The 27857-nt window shown below is 44.7% G+C and overlaps 1 protein-coding gene across 1 annotated transcript in view; it reads left to right on the top strand.

The window, feature by feature from the left end:
- FSTL1 (follistatin like 1) overlaps positions 1-22334 on the top strand; it is a 51902-nt gene extending 29568 nt beyond the window's left edge. The window contains exons 3-11 of the mRNA XM_032406638.1: positions 3542-3646; positions 5683-5812; positions 6895-6927; positions 8242-8372; positions 12208-12326; positions 13664-13776; positions 14104-14214; positions 16612-16688; positions 19574-22334. Coding sequence (XP_032262529.1) covers positions 3542-3646; positions 5683-5812; positions 6895-6927; positions 8242-8372; positions 12208-12326; positions 13664-13776; positions 14104-14214; positions 16612-16688; positions 19574-19618 — 864 coding nt within the window. The 3' untranslated portion in view covers positions 19619-22334. The remainder of the gene's footprint in view (positions 1-3541; positions 3647-5682; positions 5813-6894; positions 6928-8241; positions 8373-12207; positions 12327-13663; positions 13777-14103; positions 14215-16611; positions 16689-19573) is intronic.
- The last annotated feature ends 5523 nt before the right edge of the window (positions 22335-27857 follow it).

Here is a 27857-nt window from a genome sequence, read left to right as displayed (position 1 = left end):
CCACAAGGCAGCCACTGATTGCCCTGTCCCTGGAGCAGGAACATGTTTATACCATATGCATCTCCTCTCAAGATGTTCTTCTCCTGCACTCAGCAGAGGGGTAAGACCACTTACCATGCCAGAGAACTTTCTAGGAGCCTCAGGGGTGCTCCTGACATCCCGTTCCCCAAGAACATAGGGCTTGGAGAGGGGCTTTCCATGGTACAAAGGGGCCACCTCTAGGTAGAAAATTTTCATTGTTTTCCACGTGAAAGCACGCCTGTGAATGGGAAGAACTGGGGAGGTTGGAGGGCTTCAGGTAGATAGAGCATTCGTTCCCAAGTGGGCAAAAATCCCGTTCTTTGTACCTGCTGCCCGTGGCTGTGCGGTGCTCACCCACCTCCTGCCCCACAGCTCGCGGGCCGGGAGGGTGGAGCTGCGGGAGCCCAGGCAGCATCTCCGCATTGCGGTGTCGGGTTCTGCGAGACAAAGAGAGAGATTGCCACCTATCGACAGATGTGCCACCTGCAAAGGGGGATGCCTGTGTGACTAGCGCGGCCCCCCTTTCTCTCTGGTCTTAAACGGGGAAGGAGGCGGGTTGTTAGCCCTTGATTTTTTCCATTCAGTCAGACGTCCCGCTCTCAGTATTATCATTTCGGGGTAACAGAGGCTGGGTGGGGCCGTGACATCCGAGGTGGGAACAGCGCTCAGTGGGGAAATTGAATGAGAGGCAGTAACCACGGCAGCTCTCAGCTGTGGGGCAGGCACGCTGCTGCAGGTGGTGTATCTCCTTTCCTGCTCACACACCCCTCGCGGGGATGAGTGGTCCCATTTCTCACGTGAGGAAACTGAGGTCTAAAGAGAGTACCTTGCCCATGGCCATGGCAAGTAAGGAGCCGAGGTGGGATGTAGGAATCCAAATCTAGCTCTCCGTCGCACTTGGAAGCGCTTTATCACATTTGCTAGTTATGCAAATCACATCACTATCATAATCTCTTTAACCTTACATTTTCTCGCTATGAACGTAAATCAGACATAAAGGAACTGCTTTCCCTTTGGTTGGGTGGGATCTTAGCTCTGGCATGTTCTGGTTATTTAACCTCTAAGGCTCAGTTCCTTCATCTGTGAAATGGGGAATGTTATGATGTCTAACTCATGGTGTTATCCTAGGGCTTAAGTGAGATAACATATAATCCAAATCACCTAGAAGAGTGCCAGGTATTGATAAATGGGAACTTACTCATCTGCTGTCTGAAGGTCCAGGTTGGAATCCTAGCTCCTCTCAGTTTTAGCTTTGGGACCTTTGGGCAGGTCACTTGACCTTTCTGATCTTCAGTTCCCTCTCCTATAAAATGAGGTTAATAATAGACATGTCCTGGCAGGGTTGTTCATACAGTGAGATGAAATCATATGTGTGAAAACATTTTGTAAATTTGAACTGGACTGCTCAAATATGAGGCCTTATTTTTTAAATAAAGAGTTTCTGTTTCTTCAAATGATTTTGGAGAACTATTTCTGGAAAAATGGCTTGGGTTGAATTCAACCTGGAAGTAAATTCATTTTTATTATTCACTAAAAACAGTAACAGAAGGTAAAAGGAGCTGTGTGTGCGCCACAGGCTATTCTGCAGGAAGCTCTGCTTGCTTTTCAGTTTATGATGCCCTTCCAAATACACCGTTTCATCTTCACAAGGCAGGGCTGGTATTTACCCCTATTTTACAGATGAGGAAACTGAGGTTCAAAGAATTAAAGTGACTAGTTACAGATGCACAGCCAAGTGGTAAAAGGTCTGCTGGTGGAGCTGTGTACTGGTGTCTTTTGAGCGTAGGCCTGTGTCGGGGCATGCCTTTTTATGAATTTATTTGTCTGTATCTCTTGGTTAAGAGTGTTGTTTCATGAAGGGGAGAGAAGGTGGTCTTATCTGAGATATTTTACACTGGTCAGCAATAGCCTTTTCCTCTTCCTTTTTAGAACTGCTTTCCCTTCCCAGGCACAGTGAGGAGGGCTCTGCCCGGAGAATATGCTTGATTTTATCTCCAGTCCTGGTTTAGGAAACAACAGCTCTCCAGTCATCCCAGCATTCTGGGAATTACTTCCTCTTTTCTTCCCTGCTTGCCAGCTTTATTGAATTCTCCTTAGCAACATCCAAAGAAGAATGGGTTTAGCAACAGCCTCTGAACCAATCAAATGTGAGCATGGCCTGAGTTTCTGGACCAATGGGATCCCTGCATGACCGGCAAGATGGCTGAGGAGAGACAATAATAACCTGGAGTTTGCAAAGCAGCCTCCAGGTGGCAGCAGACCAGCTGTATTGGGCACAACCCTCAGCTCTCAATATCTACTTTGTTTTTTGTTTTCTTTGACCTCTTCTTGGATATGAAACATTTACCGACTAGGAGAGTTTTAGTATTACAAGCTTTGTGGGTGTGAGTTGTCTGCATGACATGGTAGACATGGTCCGAAGGGTGGAATCTGAGGTCCCCCCTCTGTCTGTACTGACCCCACCACAGCTCCTGCCATCTTTGTTGGTTTTGTCAGTCAGTGCTACCCCAGTGGGCGGGGGCCGGGAGGCCTGTGGTGACTGCCTGCTCAGCAGTCAGACAGAGGCTGGAGGAATCACATTCTCCTTTGTTCAACCACCACTGCTGCTGGCCTGCGTGACAAATGAGGTGGGGCTGCTTTTTAGCCACCAATTAATGTGAGAGAAGGAGTGTGTCACCGACAGATTAGTGCCTACAGCCAGTCTCATTTCAGTGGCATAGACTGGGACCATTCCCTGCCTGCAGGTTCTGCTGAGCACGTCTGAACAAGAATGTCTGACCACAAGTGGTTTGAGGATAATTCTACTGTCTGTCGGGTGGTTTGGCCCTCTTGGTCTTGAAGCTAGGGGCAGATGTGGACAGGAGCTGAATAAGGCCATACTGAATCATAGCAAATCCGTGTTCCCGATGGTTTAGCTATCCTTCTTTTGCCTTTTGAAACACTACCCAGTGAGATTTTGGTCCTTCCGATATCCATATTTCTCTCACATGTCTCTATTTCTGTCTGGCTTATTCTTCTCATCCTTTAGGAGTTAGTTAAGGCATCCTATCTTCAGAAAGCCTCATTTGATTCTCACCCTCCTTCTCCCCTCCGGCTCCTGGTGTTCGTGTTGCTGCACCTCCGTGTTGCTTTCTATATCTCTATTTGGGAGCTTCCTCAGAGAGTCGCGGAGCTTCTTGAGGACAGAGTCTGCCTTTATAGCTCTTTACTGTAGTGTCGAAATATAAGGGGTGTTGAGTAACCATTTTTAAAAGAAAGGAAGCACATAAGAAAGAGTCTCTTGCTCTTTAAGAAACAATCTGAGGGACTCCGAGGTAGCCGGGCCTGGGCTGGAGCAGTGCTAGCAAGTCCGGGGCTGGCTCTTGGGGACGGCTTCTAGCTGTTTCAGGAACCTTCAACAACCATGAGCTGCAACTCCAGACCAAGACCTGAGTCTGGAAAGTAACTGTCACAACCATTGGCTTATGCCATGACAGGCTCTTCTCTGTGGTGATGTTTCCTTTATGATTTTGTGTTTTAGGAAGAACTCAGGAGCAAATCCAAGATCTGTGCCAATGTGTTTTGTGGAGCCGGCCGGGAATGTGCAGTCACGGAAAAGGGAGAGCCCACCTGCCTCTGCATTGAGGTAAGTCCTGAGGTCAGGAGCCAGAGGACAATAGCCAAGGCCAAATGGCTACCTTGCTGGAGCTGCTAGTCAGCAGGGCAGGGCCAACAATTTCATCACCTTTATAAAAGCATACCGTGTCTATCTGAAGGACAAGGGATTTTCATCCCAGAAGTTAAAAACCAAATGTGAATGTGGGGATATTCTTTTTTAAAAAGATGTTTAGTTTTATAAGATTTTTAAGTCAAAATTTTAATAATGTTTTATGTAAGTCAAATAATACAGACATTTGTATAAACATAAAATTAGTAATCTTCCCCATAACCCTCAAATCCGATTAGTCTGAAATGACCAGTGTTAACAGTTCAATATATATTATTCCACTTGTTTTTCTATGCTCCTATAAACATATAGGGCCCCCCCATTTTATACAAAAAGGAGATCATAATAAATATTTTGTAATAGCATCATGTTTATGTGGTAATTTTCCCATAGGTGGACATTTAGGTTGTTTCCTGAGTTGTTCGTCACTACAAACAATAACATCCTTGTGCAAATATCCTTACATGCTGCAGCCTTTATTTCTATAGGATTGCTTCCCACTAGGGCTTGCCAAGTCAAAGGATATGCACGTTTTTAGAAAACTACTAGATGAAATGAAGTTTTTTTAGGGGTTTTCGTTTGTTTGTTTTTAATGAGGTTTAAAAAGCAATGGGAACTTTTGAGAAATACTTCTTTTGTAAGCAGGATTCTGACAAGTTCTCACTCTTGAGACAAACATAAATACCTTCCTTCCCCTTTCTGTCAAACCAACAGAAGCCTAGAAATATATTTGCCTTTATGCAAATAAATACACCTAATTTAGTCCCCAGGTGAAGGATCTGATCCATTGTCTCAGAAGGGAAGTCCCCCAACTTAGAAACATGAAAACCAGATCCATTGGGAACCCTGGGAGGCCCTCCCCAGAGGTGTAGCTGGCCACTGTGTGATGACATGAGCCTGTACTTAGAGTCAGGAAACCTGCTGTCTAGTCTCACCTTGACCACATATATTTGTGTGATTTCGAGCAAATTAGTTTCCACTGGATGCTGCAAAGACAAGAGACGATGTTTGCCCAGCATGTAGAACATTTAGTAAGAATTCAATAATAAATATTGGTTAAATGAAGTTTGTCTTCCTAGACGTTGGTATTTTCATCTAAAATCGGAGAGGCAGGGCTGCCTTCCAGCTCCAGTGTTCTGTGTTTCTTCTTACCGCATCTGGTCTTTCTGGCTTTGGCGCCTTCATTAGGGCTGAGCTGAACTTGGTTCCCCCTTACCGCCTTTCAAAAACCGCAAAAGTCTAAAGAAACCAAGCTTGCCTGTGACCATGGCCCTTTAAATAGCCAGCGTAGAACCGAGTTGCCAAGTGAACTTTAGTCCATTTCCCTGTCCATAACGATTCTCTGCAATACTTCACAAAGACCAGCATCCCCAGCCTTGCCTCACAACAGCCCTTGCGAGATCAGGAGGAAAACAAAATGGCCCCCAAATACTACACAAAGCGAGAGAGCAAACATCTTTCTAGTTAAACCCCAGAAGAACTGAAGCACTGGGGTGTGTATGTGTGAGTGTGTGCGCGTGTGTGTGCATGTGCGCACGCCTGCCTGTCAGTCTCCACATCCCCCGCTCTCAGCTCTGGCTCTTGTGTCTTAGAATGTTGGTGTTTTAAGGGATCTGAGATCATCCAAAGAAATCGCGTGACTTTCTCCAAAGTGACAGAGCGTCCAGATTCCTGACTTCTAATAAAATGCCCTTCCTACTGATTCGATAGGGTCAGGGTGGTCTATTCCTTCACTGAATGAAAGAGATGGCCCTGAACCGGGATCAGCACAGGGGGCCACGCAGGGCTGCAAAATGGTGGGGTGCCTCCAAGGCTGCACGGGGTAGAGTCACTGATGCCAGAGCTGAGGCTCCCTCCCAGGATGTAGCCGCAAGGTGCACGTGTGTGCGTGTGCGTGCACGCGTGCATGGGCTGGCACCCTGACCACAGAGACCTCCTCCTCGGGTCTGTTTCAGCAATGCAAACCTCACAAGAGGCCCGTGTGCGGCAGCAACGGCAAGACCTACCTCAACCACTGTGAGCTGCATCGAGACGCCTGCCTCACTGGATCCAAAATCCAGGTCGATTATGATGGACACTGCAAAGGTAAGGAGTGCTGTTACCACCATCTCCCAGCTCCAGCCAGAGGAGCCATGGGATGCAGCAGTGTGGCCTGGTTTCCCACACTCCTTTCCACTGGGCCACAGCACCCAAAGCCACGGAGACCACCCAGCTACTTGGAGATGCATGCTCTTGCGCTCATGAGCCTACTGGCTTTGCCCTGGATCCTGGCTTTGCCCAGACCCGTGCCCAGGGTTTCCTGCATCAGACTCCCAGGGGAGCTTCCAGTACTGTCTGCAGTGCATAGGGAACCACAGCAATAAGCAACAATAATAAGGAAGTGTTTAAATGAACTCTATGCCTTTTTAAAAAGCAGGTGAATTTCACTTTTTATTTATTTTTTAAAGATTTTATTTATTTATTTTAGAGAGAGAGTACGGTAGGGTGGGGGCAAAGGGAGAGGGAGAGAGAGAATCTCAAGCAGACCTCACGCTGAACACAGAGCCTGACACGGGGCTCAATCTCATGACCGAGATCACAGCCTGAGCCAAAACCAGGAGTCGGATGCTTAACCGACTGAGCCACCCAGGCACCCCGAATTTCACTTTTTAAATTTGGGCTCCTCTCAGCCCTGGTCTATATATTTCCTCTATTTTGCACTCAAACCATTGCCAGTAGGGTAAGAGGGAGGGGGTCCTAAGCTCGTTGCTGATTAGACACGAGCTCCCTGCCAAGCCGCAGTCCCACTCAGCGGCTCCCATCCTGAACTGCCTTGGTGAAACAAGAAACTGTCTCCACATGTGGGTCTCCACTCCATTTTCCTCTCTATAATGATTCCATGTGAATTCTCAAAGTCCCAGCCACCCATCCCCACCCCTCAACCTAACAGGAGGAGGTATGAGACCAGGAAGGCTGACTCAGTGGCCCAAAAATGTCAGATAGAGCCGGGAAGAAAAGATCTCCCTACTTAGGCCCTGGAAGAAGGAAAGGTGACAGGGACCCAGGACAAAATGATGAAAAGATTGTAAGTGGCCCCCTTAACGTGGGATGATTTTAATCCAAGCAATACACAGAAATGTTCTTTTGTATTCACTTGGCCTTACGCATTTTCTCCTTTTGTCTTGCAGAGAAGAAATCCGTAAGTCCATCTGCCAGCCCAGGTGAGAGCCTGTTTTTTTCTCCAGGGTGCCTTTTAGGGAAGAAATTCTTTTTGTGAGGGAATTTTGTGTTTCACATTCCTTGCTGAAGCTCACAAGATCTGTGTGTCAGAACTTGTGACCCAGAACTGGTCACTCCTCAACATAGCTCAGAAAAGCGGCAAAACTGCATTTTTTTTTTTTTTTTGTGCTTGACATTTGAAGTGGCTGGTTGAGTCAGAATGTTGGCTGTGTTTTCCATTTTTGCTGAGTAGTGATTGCATTAAAAGGACAGGAAAGCCACTGAATCTTTCCTTCAATGCTCTGTAAGATAGGCTGATGTCACAGGACTAGCAGAATCAGAAGGCACAACTTTTTTTTGAAAGGAGATAATTGGAAATGCCAGTAGGACTTTTTCCGTGGTTTTCTATGAATCAAAATTACAATTTCATCATTATAGTTACAGAACCTCTAGCATATGCTTTTCCTTAGATCTTTACAATAATCTTGTGAGGTAGACCTTATTGTAATGACCTCATAGATGAGGAAATCGAGGCTCAGAGAGGTTAAGTGAATTTCCCAGCATTAAACAGCTTGGAAGTGGCAGCCCAGATTTCCATACCCCTGGCTCAGGGCCCTTAGCACATCCCAGTGTGTGTTGTCTTCCAGGAATTTCCTCTTGCCAAAGCTCTCCCTTCCCCATCCCCCATCTACCCAACTCTCAGTCCCACCTGTTATTGCCAAGTGTCTTGCAACAGCTGTCCAGAGCAGGGTTTCAGCATGGCCCTTTCTTGACCTTGTTTTCTGTGGTTTAGAACAAAGGATAATGCAGACAGTGTAAAATTTTAAGTGGGAGAGTTTTGATAGACCCAGTTGGTAAGAGGAAAAAGCTATAGAGAGAGAATGTAAAATCTGGTGGCATGAAGGATTATAATGTGCTCCTTCATGCACTTATTATTTCAGCGCATCTGTGAGCCAAGAGAGCTGTTTATTGATTGATAGATTTTTTCCCCCTTAGCTTCGAAGTTAATGAAAATGTCCTTTATTTTTCTGCCGATGTTTTTCTCACCTAAGCAACATAGTCTCTCTTTTCAATATTCTCAATTCTTATAAGTTTTTTAGAAACATAAGCTTGAATCCTGGTTTAGTCACTTTCCAGTTGTGTATCCTGGGTTGACTCCTATAAAATGTGTGTGATAATTTTGTGTCCCTGGAGTGCTGTGAAAATTCAATGAGATGTCGCATGCAGAGCCCCAGGCACTGAACCTCCCATGTAGTGGATGCGGGGTGACCTTGGGGTCCTCACCACTCAGCTGACCTCCCTCCCCTTTCCTGCAGTTGTTTGCTATCAGTCCAACCGCGATGAGCTCCGGCGTCGCATTATCCAGTGGCTGGAAGCAGAGATTGTTCCAGATGGCTGGTTCTCTAAAGGCAGCAACTACAGTGAAATCCTAGACAAGTACTTTAAGGTAATCCAGAATTGGGGTCAAAGACTCTTCAGCCACAGATAAAGAGAGACTTCCTCTCCCATTGCCTGATCGCATCTTCCCATCATTCCATGAAGCTATGACATTTGCTTTCTGACCAGCTTGACCAGTGGGATTCCAGCAGTAGAGCCTTTGGGATCTACTGCACATGTATATGGCCAGGCTGTATCCCCCTACCCCATATGTATCTCCCTACCCTCTACCTCATAGAGCTGGCTGTTGATACAGTATACCTTCTGATCTCACCCAGACCCAGGCATTTCCCACCCAGCTTGACATTTCTCTGAGTCATTAACTTGATCGTCTCTGGCCTGTAGAGCTCCTCATCATCTGAGAAGAGTCCACAGACTGGCATTCCATGGGTCCAGGATTCTTCATGAACCTAGATATTGCTTGTCCCATCACTTAGTTTAAGAGACAGGTGGTTCCAATTAGGGACAGGAGAGATGCTGCTTTGATAAAAGTCGGAAATAGTAGTTAGCAATGAGTAGGGCTTGCATGGCATGGAGATTTTTCAGATAGCCTGAGACATTGTTAGAAGAAGCAGTTAAGGACACTCTTCCAGCTGACTGGCAAGACACAGACTCACACATATGTACATCACACCCCAAGATAAAAATACCATAAGCAGAAGCATGCACACCACACACACATCCCACATACAGAGATGCACACCCCACACAGGGACACAGCCTCCTCACTGACACACATTCAGATACCCACATTGCCACATAAGGAAAAAGCCCCCTTCACTTACAGACACACATCTCTAGGTAGATGCCCTCAGATGCTCATCCACAGACGGACATGTTCTCACGTGTCTCCAGGGCCTGCTGTCCCAGGCCGTAACCAGCCTGGACTCACAAGCAACCCCAGACACATGAGGGATTTCTCGGTGGCTCTGTGGCCATCACATGTGGTCAAAACCAGCCTGGTCTGTGGATTCCTCTTCCTAACTGACTTTATGGACCCCACAGATGGAGAAATACTGGATTGGGTATTTGGTCGTTTAAGACTTCACTTGTGTTCCTGTCTTTAGCGAGTTGTTTCTCCCGTGGCAGAAAGTATGTCTCTCTGGGTTCCAGGTGTTTGAGATCACACCTGGCTGAGAAAGCACAGCCCTTCTCAGTCTATCCTCTGTCTCACTCCCCCAGCATTACAGAGCCCTTGGGGCAGAGGGTAGTTCCTCATCTCCAGAGAAACACATGATAGTGCAAAGACAGGAGAGTCACACAGGAGCAGAAAGTAACTCGAAGAAAATGGTTTTTCAGAAGCTGAGTGAGCAGCACCTGCCAGGTTGTGTGCAGTGACTTGGCTATGGCTGCTAAGGCCCAGGAGACCCAGAACACTCTTTCCAAGGGGTCTCTTGGGACCTTGTAATCATTCCTAGTGGCTGGCCCCTTGGAGGCACCCTGCCTCAGGCATCAATGGAACCTGCTACTAATTTGATTCCCAAGTACCTGGGCCTCACACCCCTCTCCACACCTCTCCACCTGCTCCGGCAGTAACTTCTCCAATTGAGACCCCTTGAGAAAGTAGTTTCCTCTAGGGCATTCTCACTCCTAACCACAAAAGCTTGATCATGACTGACTCACACAACGCTTGCTTTTCCCAGACACTCTGGCAGTGTCCTCTGAGAAAATAGGGGTTTCACTATCTACTTTTTGGTGGTTATTGGAGTCCTGTGTGGTGCAGTCTTCAAAGGGAGGTTCCTTCCCACTAGGCAGATAACTGCCTGTTGGTGAGAGATCTGGTATCTCACAGAAACTGTTTCTGAACCAGGGACTGCCCTCCAGCCCAGCTGGTATTCCTTACATCAAAATTAGTTGAAAAGAAAATCTAATCAGAATTGGGATAAGACCAAAACCAGACTCTCACTTCACCTGGTGATTCATTCATGATTTCTCCAGTGAAAGTGTAACAGACCCAGGTAGAGAGAGCCTGTCATGGTCACGTCATAGACACACGCTGGACTCCTGGTGGCAGACCCCCCTGGTGGCCAGGGCCACAATCGGAGCCAGACTTCTTACCTCCCTTACTCTGGGATCATGTCCCCCATCACCACAGCTGCTGTGTGTGAGCGAGTGCAGGCCCCCGGGCAGTCCAGGATATTTCTGGGGCAGGTACCAGACCTCTGTTTTCCTGTGGATTCCACATACAGAGCTGGCCTGGGGAGGCCTGCTTGGTCCCTCCTGACATGAGCGTGCAGACTGGCTCTCCCCTCGGCTCCAGGCCTGGATTCTGGCCCCACTGAATGTGCAGTGTGGGCACTTAGCGCTGCCTTTTGGGAGCTGCCTGGGCCGTAGTCGCAGGTTCCTGGTGGCCCCAGGGGCCGTGTGGCCCCGGGTCTGCAGCCATGGCTGCGCGACTCCTCTTCAGGCTCACTCTCTCATCGGGCTGTGATGCTGTTGGGGTCTGTGAGGGTTGCTTCTGTCTGTCAAGCACTTGGAACATTTGGATTCAAGAAAGTCCTGCACTGCTAAGAATGACCCCTGGCCAACCTTATTTCATTTCTCTCCATTAGTTAATCAAGCCTTCACAAGGTGAAGGGCGGTTTCCTCAGGGTGGATGTATAGGGACTAGAGAACATCTGAGACCTGTTGCTAGGAATTGGGACAAGAATGATGCAAGGGCTAGCATGGTTTTATACATACCTGGCATTATACATACCATGGAAAGATTTACAACCTTAGAGTAGAACACATGTGACACAGGACAGTCATGGAAGGAGAGTCCCTTCTACCTGGAAGCCTAGACAGACTTTTCTTCCCGAAGCCCTTACACCATCTGGGGAGCCACCTTGAAAGTAACATGGGAATGCTGATTATTTCCCAAGGCAGCAAGACGAGGCAGCCTAGGGAAAAAAATTTTCAAAAACATTTTTCCCCCATTGAAACTATTTAGGAGAGCAGCAGTATCAACTTAGAATTTGATAAGATCTTGACCTCAACACCCTCCTCCTGCAGTGGCGGCCTGGGCATGTTGAATGGTCCCAAATGGCTATGGTCTAGGTTTAGCATCTTGCCAAAGAGGGGATAATGCCTGAGCTCACTGTACCCTCACCTTGTGCTCGTGGGATGTCAGCTGGGTCATGAGGACAGCCTGTGTTCCGTAAGCCAAGGACCTTGCACACATCAGCAGTGGGGCCCCCAGCCCAGAGCAGAGGGGTTGGGGGGCGGGGGGGCTTTGCACCATCTCTGCCTGCAGGTTATCAATTGGGGGCCTATGCTTGTGACTTCTCACTGATGTGCTTGGTTAGGGGTGCCAGTGTGAATGTTAAGCATGAGAGCAGGCCAGGGAAATCAAGCAGCAAGAAGTGGTCTTGTGACTCCCAGAGTGAGCTCTGAGGGTCACCTGCATTGTTGTTCCGAAGCAGCTTGTTAGAAATATACACATCCTGGGCTCTGCCACAGATTCTGATTTAGAATGTTGTTACATGTCCAGTGAGGTTTGAGAACAGGGTCTGGTGGCTGGCCTGCACCCAGATGTTATGTGGAGAATGTCTGCAGGACAATGTCAGGGATGAGGCTGCAGAGCGCCCACAGGGACTCCAGCTGCTTGCGTGAACACAGGCCTGTATCCCAGCTGCCCTTCTGAGCAAGGTCTGGGTTTGAAAGGCCCTCGGTGGCCTCTGCCCACATACTTTCCCTCTCTCATCTTGGGGTGCAGGTGCCTTCCCACATCTTCAAGCCTGTGTTGCTGTAGCTCTGAGGCCGGGGCAGGGTTGGAATGAGCAAGATGAACCAAAGATGGGTCAAGCTGAGTGGGAGACAGTTCTACAAAATGTTCCTGAAAGAGCTCTTCATCCCCTTTCTAGAATGTTGATAATGGTGACTCTCGCTTGGACTCCAGTGAATTACTGAAATTTGTGGAGCAGAATGAAACTGCCATCAACATCACTACCTATGCAGACCAGGAGAACAACAAACTGCTTAGGTGAGTGGAGTTGAGGGGTCTGGGAGTGGTCCATGAGGCGAAGGCTGGTTAGGAAAGGGGATTTGAACCCCTTCCTCCCTACAGGAAGCAGCCAGTGCAAGTGAAAAGTAAAAAGCAAAATAGGAATTCTGTCCTGGTCTATTTTGTGAACATTATGAACTAATATATTGAGCACCCCTGGTATCTGATCAAATAGTTACTGTTTTTGGCCAGAACTTGCAAGCAATGGAATGTAATCTTAAAATAAATTATCAAGGTCACATCAGAGCAAAAGTGTTTCTGAGTATCGTGGGTAATGTTTTAATGGTTAATTTTCTGAAGGAATTACATTACTGTATTCTTTAACTGCAAGTCTAAAATAGCTTTAGTTCTGATTTTTAAGATAATTGGTGCTATTTCACATAGAGAACCCTAATTGTCACAAATGAGAGCCTGTCCCTGTCCTTTTCTGATATTATTCCAGAGTAAATATTAATAAAAATTAACCCCTAAGAAACTTCTGGTGTGGTTCCAGTACATCAGCAAGAATTAAAAATAGAACAGCACCTCTTTTGTTCAGAAGAAATAGAAAGCATGAAGCCCAGATTCTAGAATGATTCTTTCTTAGTAGTCCAAGACTTTACAGTATACTATTTGAAAATCCTTCATATTTTGATAACTTGAAATTAGATAATATTTTACAAGTTCAATGTTTGATCTTCCTAATATCCCAGTGAAGGAGGCCTCCCTGTCCTCATTTTACAGATGAGAAAACAGGCTCAGAATAGTTGAAGAGCTAGCTCAAGGCCATTTGGGTAGGAAGTGATTGAACTAGGGCTCAAATCCAGGCCAAGAGGAGCATGAGGGAACTGGGGTTCCATAAAACTTTTCTGAACATACGTTTATCTTTCTAGAATAGTGATAATGACGATGCCTGCTTGAACTCCATCACACATTCCATTCCTATCATCTATTCATCTCCCTTCTGTTTTGATTTTCCTAGTTTGGTTGACTTAACCAGTACCATGGGGAAAGGCAATTGCTCATGGAAGGTGCATAGGCAGTGAGAACATTTGTCAATCAAAGTGGACAAAACCATTCAAGAAACTTTAGTCTTCTTGGGCGCATTTGAACAGTGTGAATAATCTGACATCAAGTATAACAAAGTAAAGGTTGGATGCTTACAGGAGTCAGGATGGATGATGCTTGTGGGAAGGCAGTGCAGAAAGTTCTTCAATTAACAGTCCCCCCCTTGGCCTCCTGGAGGTCCCAGATGTATGTGATCCCAATGTTTAGTTCCTTTCTGTGGGAGTGAAGCTGAGGTCTTGCTGACATATTTCTCCTGTATTTTGTTCCAGAGGGCTCTGTGTTGATGCTCTCATTGAACTGTCTGACGAAAATGCTGACTGGAAACTCAGCTTCCAAGAGTTCCTCAAATGCCTCAACCCGACCTTCAATCCTCCAGAGAAGAGTATGCTTAACCTAAGAAATATGAAGCTGTAGGGAATGGGGGCCTTTGGGGAGGGCCAAGATAAAGATACTTGATGGAATTTTCCAGAGCTTGCTAAGAAAATTTCCTTCCACAATTCTAGACTGGGCCCTAGCCTATCATCTACATGCTGAGGTTAGCGTCCAGAAATCTTTGGATCGATGGCATCATTTACCCAGATATGTTGCCTCTGAAGGATAAGCCGAAGCAGGTCTTGTCTGGGAAAGGGGTAAAGTGCACAGACGGTAGCCAGCAGGTCCTGTTCCACCCTCACCCTAAACCGATGCCCCTTATTTCTGGTCCCACCAGAGTGTGCGCTGGAGGATGAGACGTATGCAGACGGAGCGGAGACCGAGGTGGACTGTAACCGCTGCGTCTGTGCCTGTGGAAACTGGGTCTGCACAGCCATGACCTGTGACGGTGCGCTGTCCCTCAGGCAGGAGGAAGGAACGGCGGGGAGAGAGCGACCTTTGTGAACCCAACATAGGAGAAGTCGGGGTGGGGATGATGGAGAAGAGTGCAGTGGCCAGGAGCAAGGAAACCGGGGAGCAAGTCACAGACTCCAATTTGTAGTGTAAGAGTGCCCAGTGGGCCGCATCGAGGGCAAAGCACTTCTGCCAGATGCGTTAAGGTCAATACTCATTCCAGAGGCTTGGCAGAAGAGAGGTTTAAGATGCAGGGCAAGGTCAAATGTTGATATGAGATTGGAATAATAATAATAAGAGTAACAATAATGATAATGAAAGCAAATACTTAGAGCTGCGTGCCAGGCACTCTCCTACGCACTTTACCCACTTAATCCTTAGAACAGCTTAGGAAATCCTCTATGTAAAACCTCAGGTGGTTGGAAGACAAAATGACTCCTCCTTGCCATCCATACCCAGCAGAAAAAAGAGAAATGTTCATAGGCCCTATTTGAATTAACAGACTCGGGTAATCCCTAAGGAAAAAAAAGTTGAGACATGGTCAGTGTGGGTTGAGGAGATAGAGATGTCAGAGAGAATTTGGGGGACAAGTGCAGAAACCACATGGCATGTTGGAATGATGCCAAAGATCAAAAGAAACTCTTGAATCAGAGCCAGGTCATAGGAAAAAAACAGGCACCGTTCAGATTAGAGGAAAGACAGTGAGGGTGAAGCCAGGTCTAGAATGGAGAGTCACATTGGGTTTGAGAAGAAAGGTCAGTTGGCAAGAACCAAACCCAAAATTTACACCAGATGGGGTGAATTTAAAATTAAATCTTAAAAAAACTGAGACAAAAAAAAGCAGACTGGTCTTAGGATCATGTTCAGGGAGGTCAGATAAGATGGTAACTGGGAGACAGAGGTCAAAGATCCAGAAGAGGTGATTCTAGATAAGAAGCCTAGGCAGCAGCAACAGTACAAATGGAACTCAGTCCTACCAGGGGATCCCTAGTCTGTCACTGCCCGGGACCAAGTTTCTTCTCAGTGTGGAAAGGCAAGAAGCCAACACAATTCCAGAGACAAATGAAAGAGCAGGAAGAGGCTGTTTAGAAACTTAGAAATTGCTGGAAGTCAAAACTATAAGTCAGGGTAGCCAGGCTAAGCACACAGTAGCTACTGAAGCCAAGAGAGAACATCTCAAAATACGACCCAACATGCCTCAATCAGGAAGCATCCTATATTTATCTTCCCAAAACCCCCTGTGGTAGCTCTCCACACCTAACTGTGCCCGGTCTGGCTTTGTAAGGGTAGCCATCCATTTCTAAGACACAGGCAATTGTTAAATCGCTGGTTTACAGAATAAGCATGCCCATCTGGATAATAAACCCCATCACATGCATCAGACAAAACCCAAATGATCGCCTCCATGAGACAGTGCCCATTTCCACAGCCACACTGGACAGCTCGTCCTCCCTCTCCGGGTGGCCCAGGTTCAGGGCCCTCTGTGGTATAGTATAAAGAGCACTGGAGATGGCAGTGCCCCAAGGTGAGCCTGCCTTGGTGTGTGGGCCATGGATCTGAGAGGACATTGTAGAGGCCGCATTCCAAAGTCAGTACCTGAAAGGCAATCTGGTCTTAGATCACAAATCCCAGTGGGGCAAAGAAAAAGGGGCATCAAGACGTGAAACCAGGTGGAGCCAGAGCAGAGGGAAACTGCCATGAGGGGCAGATTAATGCCAAACTCGAGAAGGCATGGTGGAGCGGTGTTTCCTCACAGCAAACACTGTTCTCGGTAAACGTACAGATTGCCTCCCAAACCTACTGAATCAGAATCCGCAAAAGGGCAGCTCGGGAACCTACGTTTTTAGGATGTATTCTATGATTTTTTCTAGCCACCCTGTAAATTTGGGAAACATTGCTAGATGCAGTGGTTATCAACCCTGGCTGCACATTAGAATCACCTAGAGCCTTTATAAAATCCTGGCGCCCAACAACAATTAAATCAGAATCTAAAAGTAGAATTTAAACAATTGTATCTCGAAAATTTCTGTAGGACATTTTGCGGGTGTGGAAATGGTGGAGAATCACTGGCCTAGAGGATCTTCCTGAGTCAAGACCCAGATACTCCCCATAGCTTTCCCTGCAGGCCCTGCCCCTGGCATGGCTGCGCTGGAGGGGGGAAGGCTCCCCTGAGGCCAGAGGAGAGAGAAGGAGATTGCTTTGTTCACAGTGTGTTACTTTGAAGGTGTCCGTTGCACTGGGACACTTCATATTCACAGAAATGCAGGCAGTTCACCCTTCCTTCCATAGGTTAAATGGGAGAGGAAATTGAGAGCCTACAAGGTAGCTATTGGTGGGAGCTGAACTGACTTCCCTCTGTGACCACTGCTCTGAGCTTTGGTTCTTCTTGCAGGAAAGAATCAGAAGGGGGCCCAGACCCAGACAGAGGAGGAGATGACCAGATATGTCCAGGAGCTCCAAAAGCACCAGGTGAGTTGCCACCTCCATGCTGGCTCAGGATCTGCTGACCACTAGGCCCTTCCACCATTCAGATATTGCCTAATGTTGCATGAGAGCAAGGGGCCACTCTGGTCCATACAGTAAGTCCTGAATGGTAAACCCACAGTATCAAACCATGATATAGACAGTTCCCTGATGGAGTCCTTCCAGGGTCCAGCAGGTCCCAGCAGATGAAGGCTACAGCTTGGTAAATTGCTTTATAGGTAAGAATTAGGCAGGTGGTGATCTGCAGATAGGTTGGCAGTGGTTTGCAAATGAGCAGGGTCTAAAGCGGTGTTACTGTTTCCTGTCACGAGCAGTGCCCAGACCCGAACACTAGGAGCTCCTTGGGGGCAATGAGCAGGAAATTAGTGAATGTGGACCACAGCAGAAAGGATCTCAGTTAAATGCCAAGCTGGTTAGAAAACAGCCTGGGATTGACAAACCCAGAGAACTTAGAGGTTCTGCTTCCTGGAGACTTGAGAAGATAATAAGAATTCTGTTCAGGTTCTGTGTCATTAAGTTGAAGGCCTTCTTGGGAAAAAGGCTCTTGGCAGAATAGCGGTTCACTGACATACTTTGGTAAGGGCTGGAGAGAAAATCTGGATATGCGGGCTATAAGGGCCTGTCTTCCCGCTGCCTTACCGTGTAGTTAACAAAGGATATTGGGCCTCATGTCACCTGTCTGCAGACTGGGTCTGGTATACAAGCCTTCTCTCTGACTTAAGTTCTGAGGGAATTTAACAGTCACAGAGCTACTCAACTATTGAGATGAAGTATTTGACTCGAAAATAATTATTAAGTGCTCAAAAATAATAATTGCTCATATTTATTGACAGTTTTTTATATGCATTTTGTCATTATTGTCACTGATAACGTAGAAACCCTATCCTGTCAGTTTTTTAAGCCAAAGCAGAAGCTCCTAGCCTTCTGTTTTTTTCATATTTCATCAGCCTTGAGTCTCCAGACGAGTCTGACCACATAAAAGAAAAAAAGAACTTAATAGGAATTCCTTTCCTCTGGGGTGGGGAAATGATCAGAGTAGACAGTGGGGAGTGAATTATAATAGGTAACAGTTTTATGCGTTTTATGTGAGTTCCCTCAGAAAGCAGACGCTAAGGCAAGGACTCGAGTACAAATAGTTGATTTAGCAATCCTAGGAGACACCAGAAGGGGAGTTGGGAAGCCAGCCCAGGAAGGGAAGGAAGCAATAAAGAGTGTATATCCAGGCATGTTACCGCTGTAGGCGTGTGGAGCTTGGTGCTGCTGTGGAGGGCTGGGACCAGAGTTCATGCCTGAGGGGCAAGGGAGTGGGGGTATTCCTCCACACACTCCCAGCCGCCAGCAGCAGCATGAGCTCCCGGGCATCTCTGGCCTGCCAACATGTGTGGGCAGAGCCGGCTCCAGCAGCCAGAGGAAGTCTCAGGCAAAGAGGGGCAGGTGTTGGCAGGAAGAAGCCATGCCAGTGTACTGAAATGCGAAGGGGGCTATGGATGGGAAACCAGCAGTGTCTGCTAAATGCCAGGCACTGTTGGTGTTTGTTTCCTAATTAATTTTTTATTGAGATGTAATTTATATACCATAAAATTCACCCTTTTAAAGTATACAATCCAGTGGTTTTTAGTATATTCACTAAATTATCAACCATCACTGCTGCCTAATTCCAGAACATTTTCATTATCCCAGAAAGAAACCCCAGGCCCATTAGAAGGGACTCCCCATTCTCTCTTCTCCCAGCCCCTGGCAACCACTCATCTACTTTCGAACTCTACAGGTTTGCCTATTCTGGACATATACAGATGGAATCATACACTATATGGCATTTTCTGTGTGACTTCCTTCACCCAGCATAATGTGTTCAAGGCTTATCCTTGTTACAGCATTAGTCAGGACTCCATTCCCTTTCATGGCTACGTAACATTCCATTGTATGGATTTGCCACATTTTGTGTGTCTGTTCACCAGCTCATAGATATTTTGGTTGTTTCCCCTTTTTGGCTATGATGAATTATGTTGCTGTGAACATTCTTGTTGAAGTTTTTGTGTGGACATACGTTTTCAGGTCTCTTGGGTATATACCTAGGAGTGCAATTGCTGGATCATATGGCAACTCTGTGATTAATCTTTTGAGGAACTGCCAGACTGTTTTCCAAGTGGTTGTACCATTTTACATCCAAGCCAGCAGTGTTCCTATTTTTCCACAAACTCACTGCATTTGTTATTGTCCATTACGTTTTATTTTAGCCATCCCAGTGGGTGTGAAGTTGCATATCGTTGTAGTTTTGACTTGTATTTCCCTAATGACTAATGATGTTGAACATTTTCTCATGTGCTTACTGGCCATAAGGAAGAATGGCTTCTTTGGAGAAATGTGATATGTTGTAAGACATGGTGCTTTATTACCCTCATTTTGTAGATGAAGACATTGAGGCACAGTTTTCATAATTTGCCCGAAGTCCCCCAGAAAGTAGCACATCCATGATTGAAGTTCAGACAGTCTGCCTCCAGAGCCTGTTGCTCTTAACCCCTCTCTGGGCTGGGATTTTTGGAACATCTTGTAGTACTTGCATTTAGTATCCTTTTCTTCATCTTTAAAATGGGGATAATCATGTCTGACCTGTGGTTTCATAGGCGTTCAAATGAGCTCAGCTCTTAATTCAGTGACAGCCCCTATGTGACCATGTCAAAAATAAGACGTGATCTTTGCCCTCAGGTTGTTCTCATCCACAGGAGAGACAGACAAGTAAACAGAACTAAAATTTAGCAGAAGCATGTCTCTGTCGATGCTATATAAAATCTTGAGGACTAGATAGATGCCAGTGATTTTTTTTTTTTTTTTTATAATTCACAATGCTTATTTTCTCCTGCTTCTCAAAGGAAACAGCTGAAAAGACCAAGAAAACGAGCACCAAAGAGATCTAAAGAGGAGGCACCTGGGAAGGGTGTCCAGAGCCTGGCACCTTCTCTTCCACTTCAGCGCTGAGTCCAGTATATGCAAGTGTCTGCCGCAATCGCCCAATCACCAGTATTTGCTTGTATAGCAATGAGTTTTTATTTTGTCTATTTGTTTTGCAATAAAGGAAATGGGGGTGGCTGGCTAGGAGGGGAAGGGCCATAGCCTTCATTTCTAGGAGTGCTTTGAGAGAAACTGTACATGGTGCTCAGGGGCTGGAGACAAGTAAGGAAACTGCATCAGGCTTGGGAGAGGAGCGGTCCCAGATCTGAACCCCAGTCTGCCACAGCTATAAACATGCTGCCGGGAGTGCAGGCAATGCCAGACAGAACTTTGCAGGCTGCCCCAGAGGAGGGGTTTGGGAAGCTCAGTGGAGAGGAACGCATTCTGCGTCCAGCCCTTCCTGTTGCCATCGGCGTAGCAGACCTCCGGCGTCTGAGCCTCTCATGGCCCCAACCACTGCCTCTAGCTACACAGCCATCCTTGTTACCCGGTGTCCCCTAGACTTGGGAGTTTCTGGGAGGGTATACACAAATGATGCAGATACTTGGATACTTTGAGCCCCTTAGAGACCTAACCAAATTTTTAAACTTCTTACCAAAGGTGCTATTTTTCTGGAAAACTTTTTTTGGCAAGTTGACTTCATTCTTCAATTATTATCATTATATTATTGTTGTTTTTTAATATTTTATTTTCTTGACTAGAAATTAAGCTTTTGTAATTATTTTTCAGTAGTCCTACCATTTCAGGGGTGGGAGGGTTTGGGGTTCTTTCTGGTGCAGGGACCGCTATAACCCAGACTCCACCCACCCTGCCACATATTAGATGCAGCTCAGAGTTTTGTCCCCCTGGCTTCCAGTGGATCAGCAGTCTGCCAGCGGGTGCCTCAGACAGAAGCCAGGGGAATATGAAGCGTCTCCCTACAAAGCTTTTAAGGTCCAAAAAGCTAATTTGTTTCCATTTATTCTGATAAGTTCATGCAAATCAGTATTCCAAAGGATGGAGACAAGTGTCGCCAAGCAGGGCTTAGCCTATCAATACGCTCTTTGATCCACCACTAACTAGGAGAGTGACTTTGGCCCTGTCTCTTCCTATTTCTGGGCCTCAGTTTCCTCAGTGAGCAAGTAGGAATGCATTAACCTTTCAATTTGATAAATTATAAATTCTGAGGTTCTGATAATTGGTCCAGAAGGATACAGATTCCTATGATTTTCCTTCTCCTTAGGATAAATGAAACCTTACTGTTACAACAAAAGGGTCAGATGGCTACAAACAAGATGACCAAATCTGACCTCACTCCAGAGGGCTGCCCGGGTTGTGCTGTGATGTAGAGCCCTCTTGGGTAAAGTCTATCCAGGAAGAGAATGGGAAAGAGAACCACTTCACTTTGCCTTCACTTTTGCGCTCCATTCTTAACCTTCTTGGAAACAGAAGTAGCGTTCCCTCTCAAGATGAGGACAAAAGATGGTTTCACATTTTAAAGAGGTGGCGGGCGGGGGGGGGATGGAAATGGAGTCTTCAAACTGTGATTGGGAAGAAATTTATCATTCCTATCTTTTGGACTCTGTGATTATTAACCCCACTATTTATCATGTTTAAGATGCACTTGGAACAACAAAAATTAAACACTTGACATAAGATCTCATTTTCAGAAAGCAGATTACAGACCATGAGAGGGAAATTAGGTAGATTGCACTGAGAAAGTTGTGCTTGAATGTGGAATTCCTTCTAAACAAGTTTCCTTATTCTTCTTTGAAAGGAGAACATCCCATTTTGTTTAGAATTCTGAGCTTTTATATACATCCCATCTCATTTAAAAGCTCTCTTCAAGCCCCACTTGTGCATGCTAAAATGCACCTTCCTGTCCAGTCGCCTTGGAGAACTCCGAACAGCACACCTTGATTGAGTTTTGCCAGCCCTTGGACACTGAGGGAGAGCACAGGAGTACCAGTTTGTTTAAAGCTAGAAGCCAGAGTGTCTCCTCACCAGTTACATTCAGGACAGTGGTTGCCATCTAAGACTACCCAACCCTGCAACATGGAATTCCCAAGAGCAAATCTGCATTCCTCCTGTAAATAGGGCCGCTATTGTCTGCACCATAGAATCACACAATCTGATGACCATTCATGGAAAGCTGCTAAATAGCCTAGTTTGGGGAGTCTTGCATAGAGCTTTGCATGGAGCACATAGGATTAAACCAGGTTCAGTTCCTCCAGCTCTCTACAAGCACAGGGCTTAGACTGCAAGCTTCCTTGGGCTTTCTCAGTGTGTATATGATTTTATTAACATATTACGGCATCTGCTAAGATTCAGTGTTCATGGAAACCTTCTCACATGCCATGACTCTGGACTCCATCACTGTTTTTGGAAAGCAGGGTTCCTCCACCTGCTAATAAGCCCATGTGGACAAATCTGAATGTCTTTCCTTTACACTTAAGTTTTTAAATAATCAAATTTCAAGAAACAAATTTGAACAGGTTTCTGTTGCCTATGTGTTTGTGAAATGTATTTGTATTAGTAGGCTTCCATATTGCATTTAACTTGTTTTTGTAACTCCTGATTTTTTTTTCTTCCTTTTTTTTTTTTTTTGGATACTATTGATAAATAAAGAAATTAAAACAGTCATTGTATTGTTTTCCTGCCCCCACCCCCAATTAAGACCAAATAAAGTTGTGAGAACATTAACCATTTACCTCATAAAAGTGGATTTGGCCTTCAGGAGCCTTAAAAGAGGCCTGAAGAGTTTCTCCTAATAAAATCTGGGACTGCCACTGGGAGGGCGAGTTCACTCAGGGACCAATAGAACAAGTTTACTTAAAAGAATCCTGGATGGTGGGTCTGGAGTAGGAAGTGATGAGAAGTCAGGAAGCATTCCTATACTGGGAAGAGGTTAAACTAAATGGCTCCTAAAGCCCCTGAAGGTCTTATGAGACTGGCTGTTTCTTATGAAACCAAGAAGCCAAGTAAACCTGGGAAAGTGACACAGGGAGCCAGGCTCTGGCCAGACAGCCTTAATGGCTTTTACCCGATACATATCCCATAAGGATAAACATTGCTGAGTGAACTGAATGTTGGCTAGTTAGAACCCTCTGTTCTGCTCCATCTTGGAGACGTATGACCAATACTTGCTTTCCACCTCCCTGTCCAAGTCCTGTAGCTACTGTGCACTCCACAGCCCCAATAATTCTGTCTCCCAAAACAGTTCATTCCAGTTGATGAGGCTTAAGCTTTCTTAATTTTAGTCCTATATGGAGAAGACTTTCTGCTCTAAAATTACAGCCAGACCACCTTAATTGGATGTGGGGTATTACTCAAATGCTAATCAAATATTAAAAGGCAATCTCTGGTTATATTATTGCTATAGATTACTGGTTTCACTAATCAATTTGATTCTTCAAATTTTTATTCTCAGAAGGAAATTTTAAACGCAATTTGAAGAGTACCTTGTCCACAACCACTTTTAAATCCTGGCTGGCCTCTCCCAATCTTCTACCATGTTCTGGGAACACTGCTATTACAGTATGTATGTACTAGGAAGTGAAAATGAATTAAAAATAACCTGGGGTGCCTGGGTGGCTCAATAGGTTAAGCATCTGCCTTCAGCTCAGGTCATGATCCTGGGGCTCTGGGATCGAGCTCCGCATCAGGCTCCCTCCTCAGCGGGGAACTTGCTTCTCTCTCTCCCTCTGCCTGCTGCTCCCCCTGCTTGTGTTCTCTCTCTCTCTCTCTCTCTCTCTCTGTGTCAAATAAATAAATAAAATCTTAAAAAAAAATAAAAATCGCCCTTTTGAAAGAAACTTAATTCAAATGGTAAGTTTCCTATAATCAAAATGTAATATTATGAATTGTGCAAATTAATACAAATTACTTTGATTAGCTTTAGTTTTAGAGGACTTGTATCAAGTCCCCATCAGTCCTCTCCAATTATCTCTGAAATAAGGGGAAGGAGGGAGGAAAGAAAAAGAATGAATGAGTGGATCGCTCCAAGCAGATGTCATCAGAGCCCTGGAGTAAATGCAGCATGGATGTGTGACGTGATCATGTTGCATCATGAGAGGGTCTTCCTGTCAACAGAAGTTACTTTTTAAAATTATTTAACACATTTCTTATTGAAAAAGTAATATATGCACATGGTAAAAAAAAATAAAGTTGTGTCAAAGAAAATACAATTAAAAGATCCATCCTCTTAGAGGGTGTGTACATTTATAAATTTGCTTAGAATTACCGATTGTCCTTCAAAGAAGTTGCACCCATTTACATTCACACCAAAAATACAGACACTGATGTCTATTTGCCTACATTTTTGCAAGCACTGTGTTTTTAAACTTTGGGCCTCTTATAGAGGAAAAATGGTAACTCATTGTTGCTTTATTTTAAATTTATTTTATTACTCCCTTTGTGAGATCAATTTCATCTTTCTGTGATTTATTGGTTCTTGCGCTTTTCTTTCATACCCTTTATTCCTTTTTCTATTGGCTTTTCATCTTTTTCTAATTGGTTTGTAGTAGTTCTTCATATATTGTTATTAGCCCTTTGTCTGTCACAAGGGTGGCAAGACCTTGCTGTAGTAGCTTGGATAGAAGGCTACTTCAGGAATGAGGTGAGAAATATGGTGATTTGAATTAAGATAATGGGAAGTGGGGATTAACAGAAGGTTCAGGAGTTAGTTGACTAGTTATGGGAGTTAAAGAAGAGGTAACAGTCAAGAATGACTCCAAGGTTCCAGCTTGGACAACTTGGTAGATAGTCATGCCGTTTCCAGAGATTGGTAAGAGACTAGGAGAAGGCGCTTAGCTGGGGAAGGAAGGAAGGAATGGAAAATGATGAATTAGATTTTGCATGGGTTGAATCTGAGTTGCCTTAAGACATCCAAATAGAGATACTTGTGAGCAAGGTGGACAGAGAGTTTCTGGAAGAGCTCTGGGCTGGAGGTACAGATCTGGGAACAGACAGTTGTAGAGATAGTATTCCTTTGTGTAGACAAGATGGTCTATGGAAAATGTATCAAGTGAGGAAAAAAGGGAAAAATATACTGAGTTGGGAGGGTCCATCATAGAGAAAGAGAACTCTTTTGAAAAACTCTGCGTTTGTCTATTTCTTCTGCTTCCTCGTGGCATCATTAACAAAAAGTGTACACAGAAAAAAGGTATAATGGGATGGACTTGTATATGAGATTCATATACACAGCGTGTAGACAATTCAGATGGGAAATGATACCGTGGATTCCATGGAGAGATCAAAACTGAGAAGGAACCACCATGCATATATGGAACGGAGTAGTACAACTTGCCAGGGAACAGGCTATATGAATGTAGGAGAATGGAACAGGAAATGCACCATGCTGGTTATCACTGGAATGCACAGGTCTTATCTGACCTGCTGTAGTCAGATATGAACACCCAGAAACTGGACAATAATTAGGGCCTGTAAAAATAATGTACTGTCAGGAAAATAAGAGACAAGATTGTTAATGAATAAAAATATAATATTTAACCAGGAAAATTGGATAAAATTGTCAAAAGGATGAAACATGTTTGAAAGGAAATTTTTGCCTTCAAGAGAAAAGGGACTCTATCCTTCTAGTTCCTAGCCTAGTTTTAAATTATACAAGTTAGCAGAATTTGTCATTTTCCAAGGAGCAGGGACAACTCAAAACAAAATGTCTCCTCCAAAATTCTTCCACCGGACTCCACAGTTAAAGCTGGTAGCCAGTAGTGTTTATATTCTCACATACTCTTTGTCTTTTATAAATGCCAGTCATCCTTAGTTTCATGTTTCAATTTCTTTCTAATTGACCTGTATCGAAACAATGTTCTTGTGATTGATACCTTATTGTGAAACTAATGTATGTTTAACAACCAGGTTTAAATCCTGGCTCTGCCTGACCAGGCCTTTTATACTTCTGGAATTTATTTAACCTTTCTGTGTCTGGTTCCTCCTTAAAATGGCATAATAATAGTATTCAACTCATCCTTTTTCTTTTCTTTTTTTTTTTTTTTTGAGGAGTCAATTCAATGAGTATACAATTTTTTTGAATAGTCTCTGGCACAAAGAGAGTGCTACGTAAGGGTCAGGTATCCTTCTTATTACCAATTATTTTCACCTATTAGATATTCTTATAATTCTCACAATGACCCTGTGAAAAAGCGATTTTACAGATAACGAGCATACAGTTCAAAAAATTTCAGGAACTTGTCTAAGACCACACAACTAGCAAGGAACAGAGTCAGGATTCAAACCTGGGTCCTCTCATACTCATTCTACCTTGCTGCAATGTTTCCCTTTATTTTAAAAACCATCACATCAATGTGAATCATTAATTCCTAATTAGTATTCTCTATTATGTAATTGCTGAGCACATACAAGTAATTCATAAGTTCATTTAGTTCTAATAACTGTCTGCACATCCTTTCAGTTTGTTGTTTGTTTGTTTAAGTAGACACGTGAGTGCAGTTCAGGCCAGGCCTCGGAAGTTCCCATAAATGTGATCCCCAGTCCAACTTGGTCTCCCCAGAGATGATACATCCAATTGTGGGTCCCTCACAACCTCCAGCACACATCTCAAAATTTTGGCCTGGTGAAAACGTACCTTCAGAATGCAGATGTCAATCTCCTTGGTGTGCCTGCTTCCTGTGACATTCTACACAGAGGTTTTAGAAGCAGATATACATCTTATCTCCACTGAAATTATTTTATCACCCGAATCCACTGATTCAAGAAAATTGGGCTGTGAGCCAATTAATATGTCTGGTTCTTAGTTTTCTGTGTTGGCTGTTCTCTTACGTGTTTTTTCCTCCTCTCCCATAACCTAATCTTGACTCCTACGAGGCCCAGGACAGATATCATCCTCCGACCCATACCACTTCCAAAAGAACAAAGGGGGAGAATCTGTGCAAAGAGCATAGAGAGAGGAGAGATTTGAAGGTAAGGTTCAGGAATAATAAAGACTGAAATCAACTGGGCAAGTTAGAGAAGTTCAAGAGTTAGTTTCACTTTCTTTGACTTTCCAAGATTTCCATAGCCTTTGCCCAGTAATGCCCAGAGAAGGCTTTTACAAATATAATGATCCCACCCATAACCAGTTTTAGGAAGATGTCCCTTACTCAGGTCCTGCTTTGTTATCAGCGAAGTACCTGTGTAATATCATTACCAAATAGGAAAAAGTGGCTTAGAGGAAACCTGCTCTGCCTGAACTCTCCAACAGATCATCACTGAAGTACCACATCAATGAAACATATACAATATAGACAGCTCATCAGGCTTTTCATCATCTTTTTTTTTTTTTTTTTTTTGCAGTTAAGATTTTTAAATTCTACTCAGTGCATTTAACATGTGAGAGGCATAAGGTCAAATGAAAGTAAATCTTATAGGGGGACCTAGGTGGCTCAGATGGTTGAGTGTCTGCCTTCAGCTCAGGTCATGATCTCCAGGACCTGGGATCACTGGTGCTGGGCTCCCTGCTCAGCAGGGAGTCTGCTTTTCCCTCTCCCTCTGCCTCTCCCCCTGCCCCTGCCCCTGCTCATGCTCTCTCTCTCTCTCTCTCTCAAATAATTGAGTAAAATCTTAAAAAAGAAAGAAAATATTATAAATAAAACAGAATTAGAGATAAAGAAACAAGACTTTGACATTTAGGCCTAAGAGAGACAAAATAGGGGAGCTCTATAGTTTCAGTCAACATCCAACACACTGGACCTGTTACCTCCTTAATTTTTCTGTTTATGACAGATGCCTGGAACAAAAAAGAGTATCATCCAAAAGAGAAAAACAGGAGCTCTATGGGCTAAAGGCAAGACAGTTTGGTCTTTAGGCAGATGCTACTCAAATCTCCTTATAGTAGTCATATATATGGAGATATTTTCTCCCTATAAAAAAGAAAGAAAATGTGGTAGGCTGGGGTTTTGTACTAGAGGCAAACCCTGCATTCACTACAGTGCATCTCCGAAAGTCTCACAGGAAAGAACAGTTGAGAAAAATGAATTCTCTCTGTTCTCTGTTCCTCCTGAGAGCGGTAGCATTCAATCCCCACTCACCATAGCAGTTCTCCTTCATTTGTAAGGCAAAATTCCGATTTACTCACTCATCAATTCAACAATATTGTTTAGGGAACACTTAGAGAAGCAAAAAGAGAAAAGGGAAGTAAATAGGATATTTCCTACCAACTTTCAGTGGGGGGAACAGAAGCAAAATAGGCCTAGGGCCTTGAAACCT

This window comes from Phoca vitulina, unplaced genomic scaffold (genome assembly GCF_004348235.1).
Source record: "Phoca vitulina isolate PV1807 unplaced genomic scaffold, GSC_HSeal_1.0 scaffold8, whole genome shotgun sequence".
Taxonomy (NCBI): Eukaryota; Metazoa; Chordata; class Mammalia; order Carnivora; family Phocidae; genus Phoca; species Phoca vitulina.
Note: the sequence above shows the minus strand (reverse complement) of the source record. Positions and strands in the feature narration are given on the sequence as shown.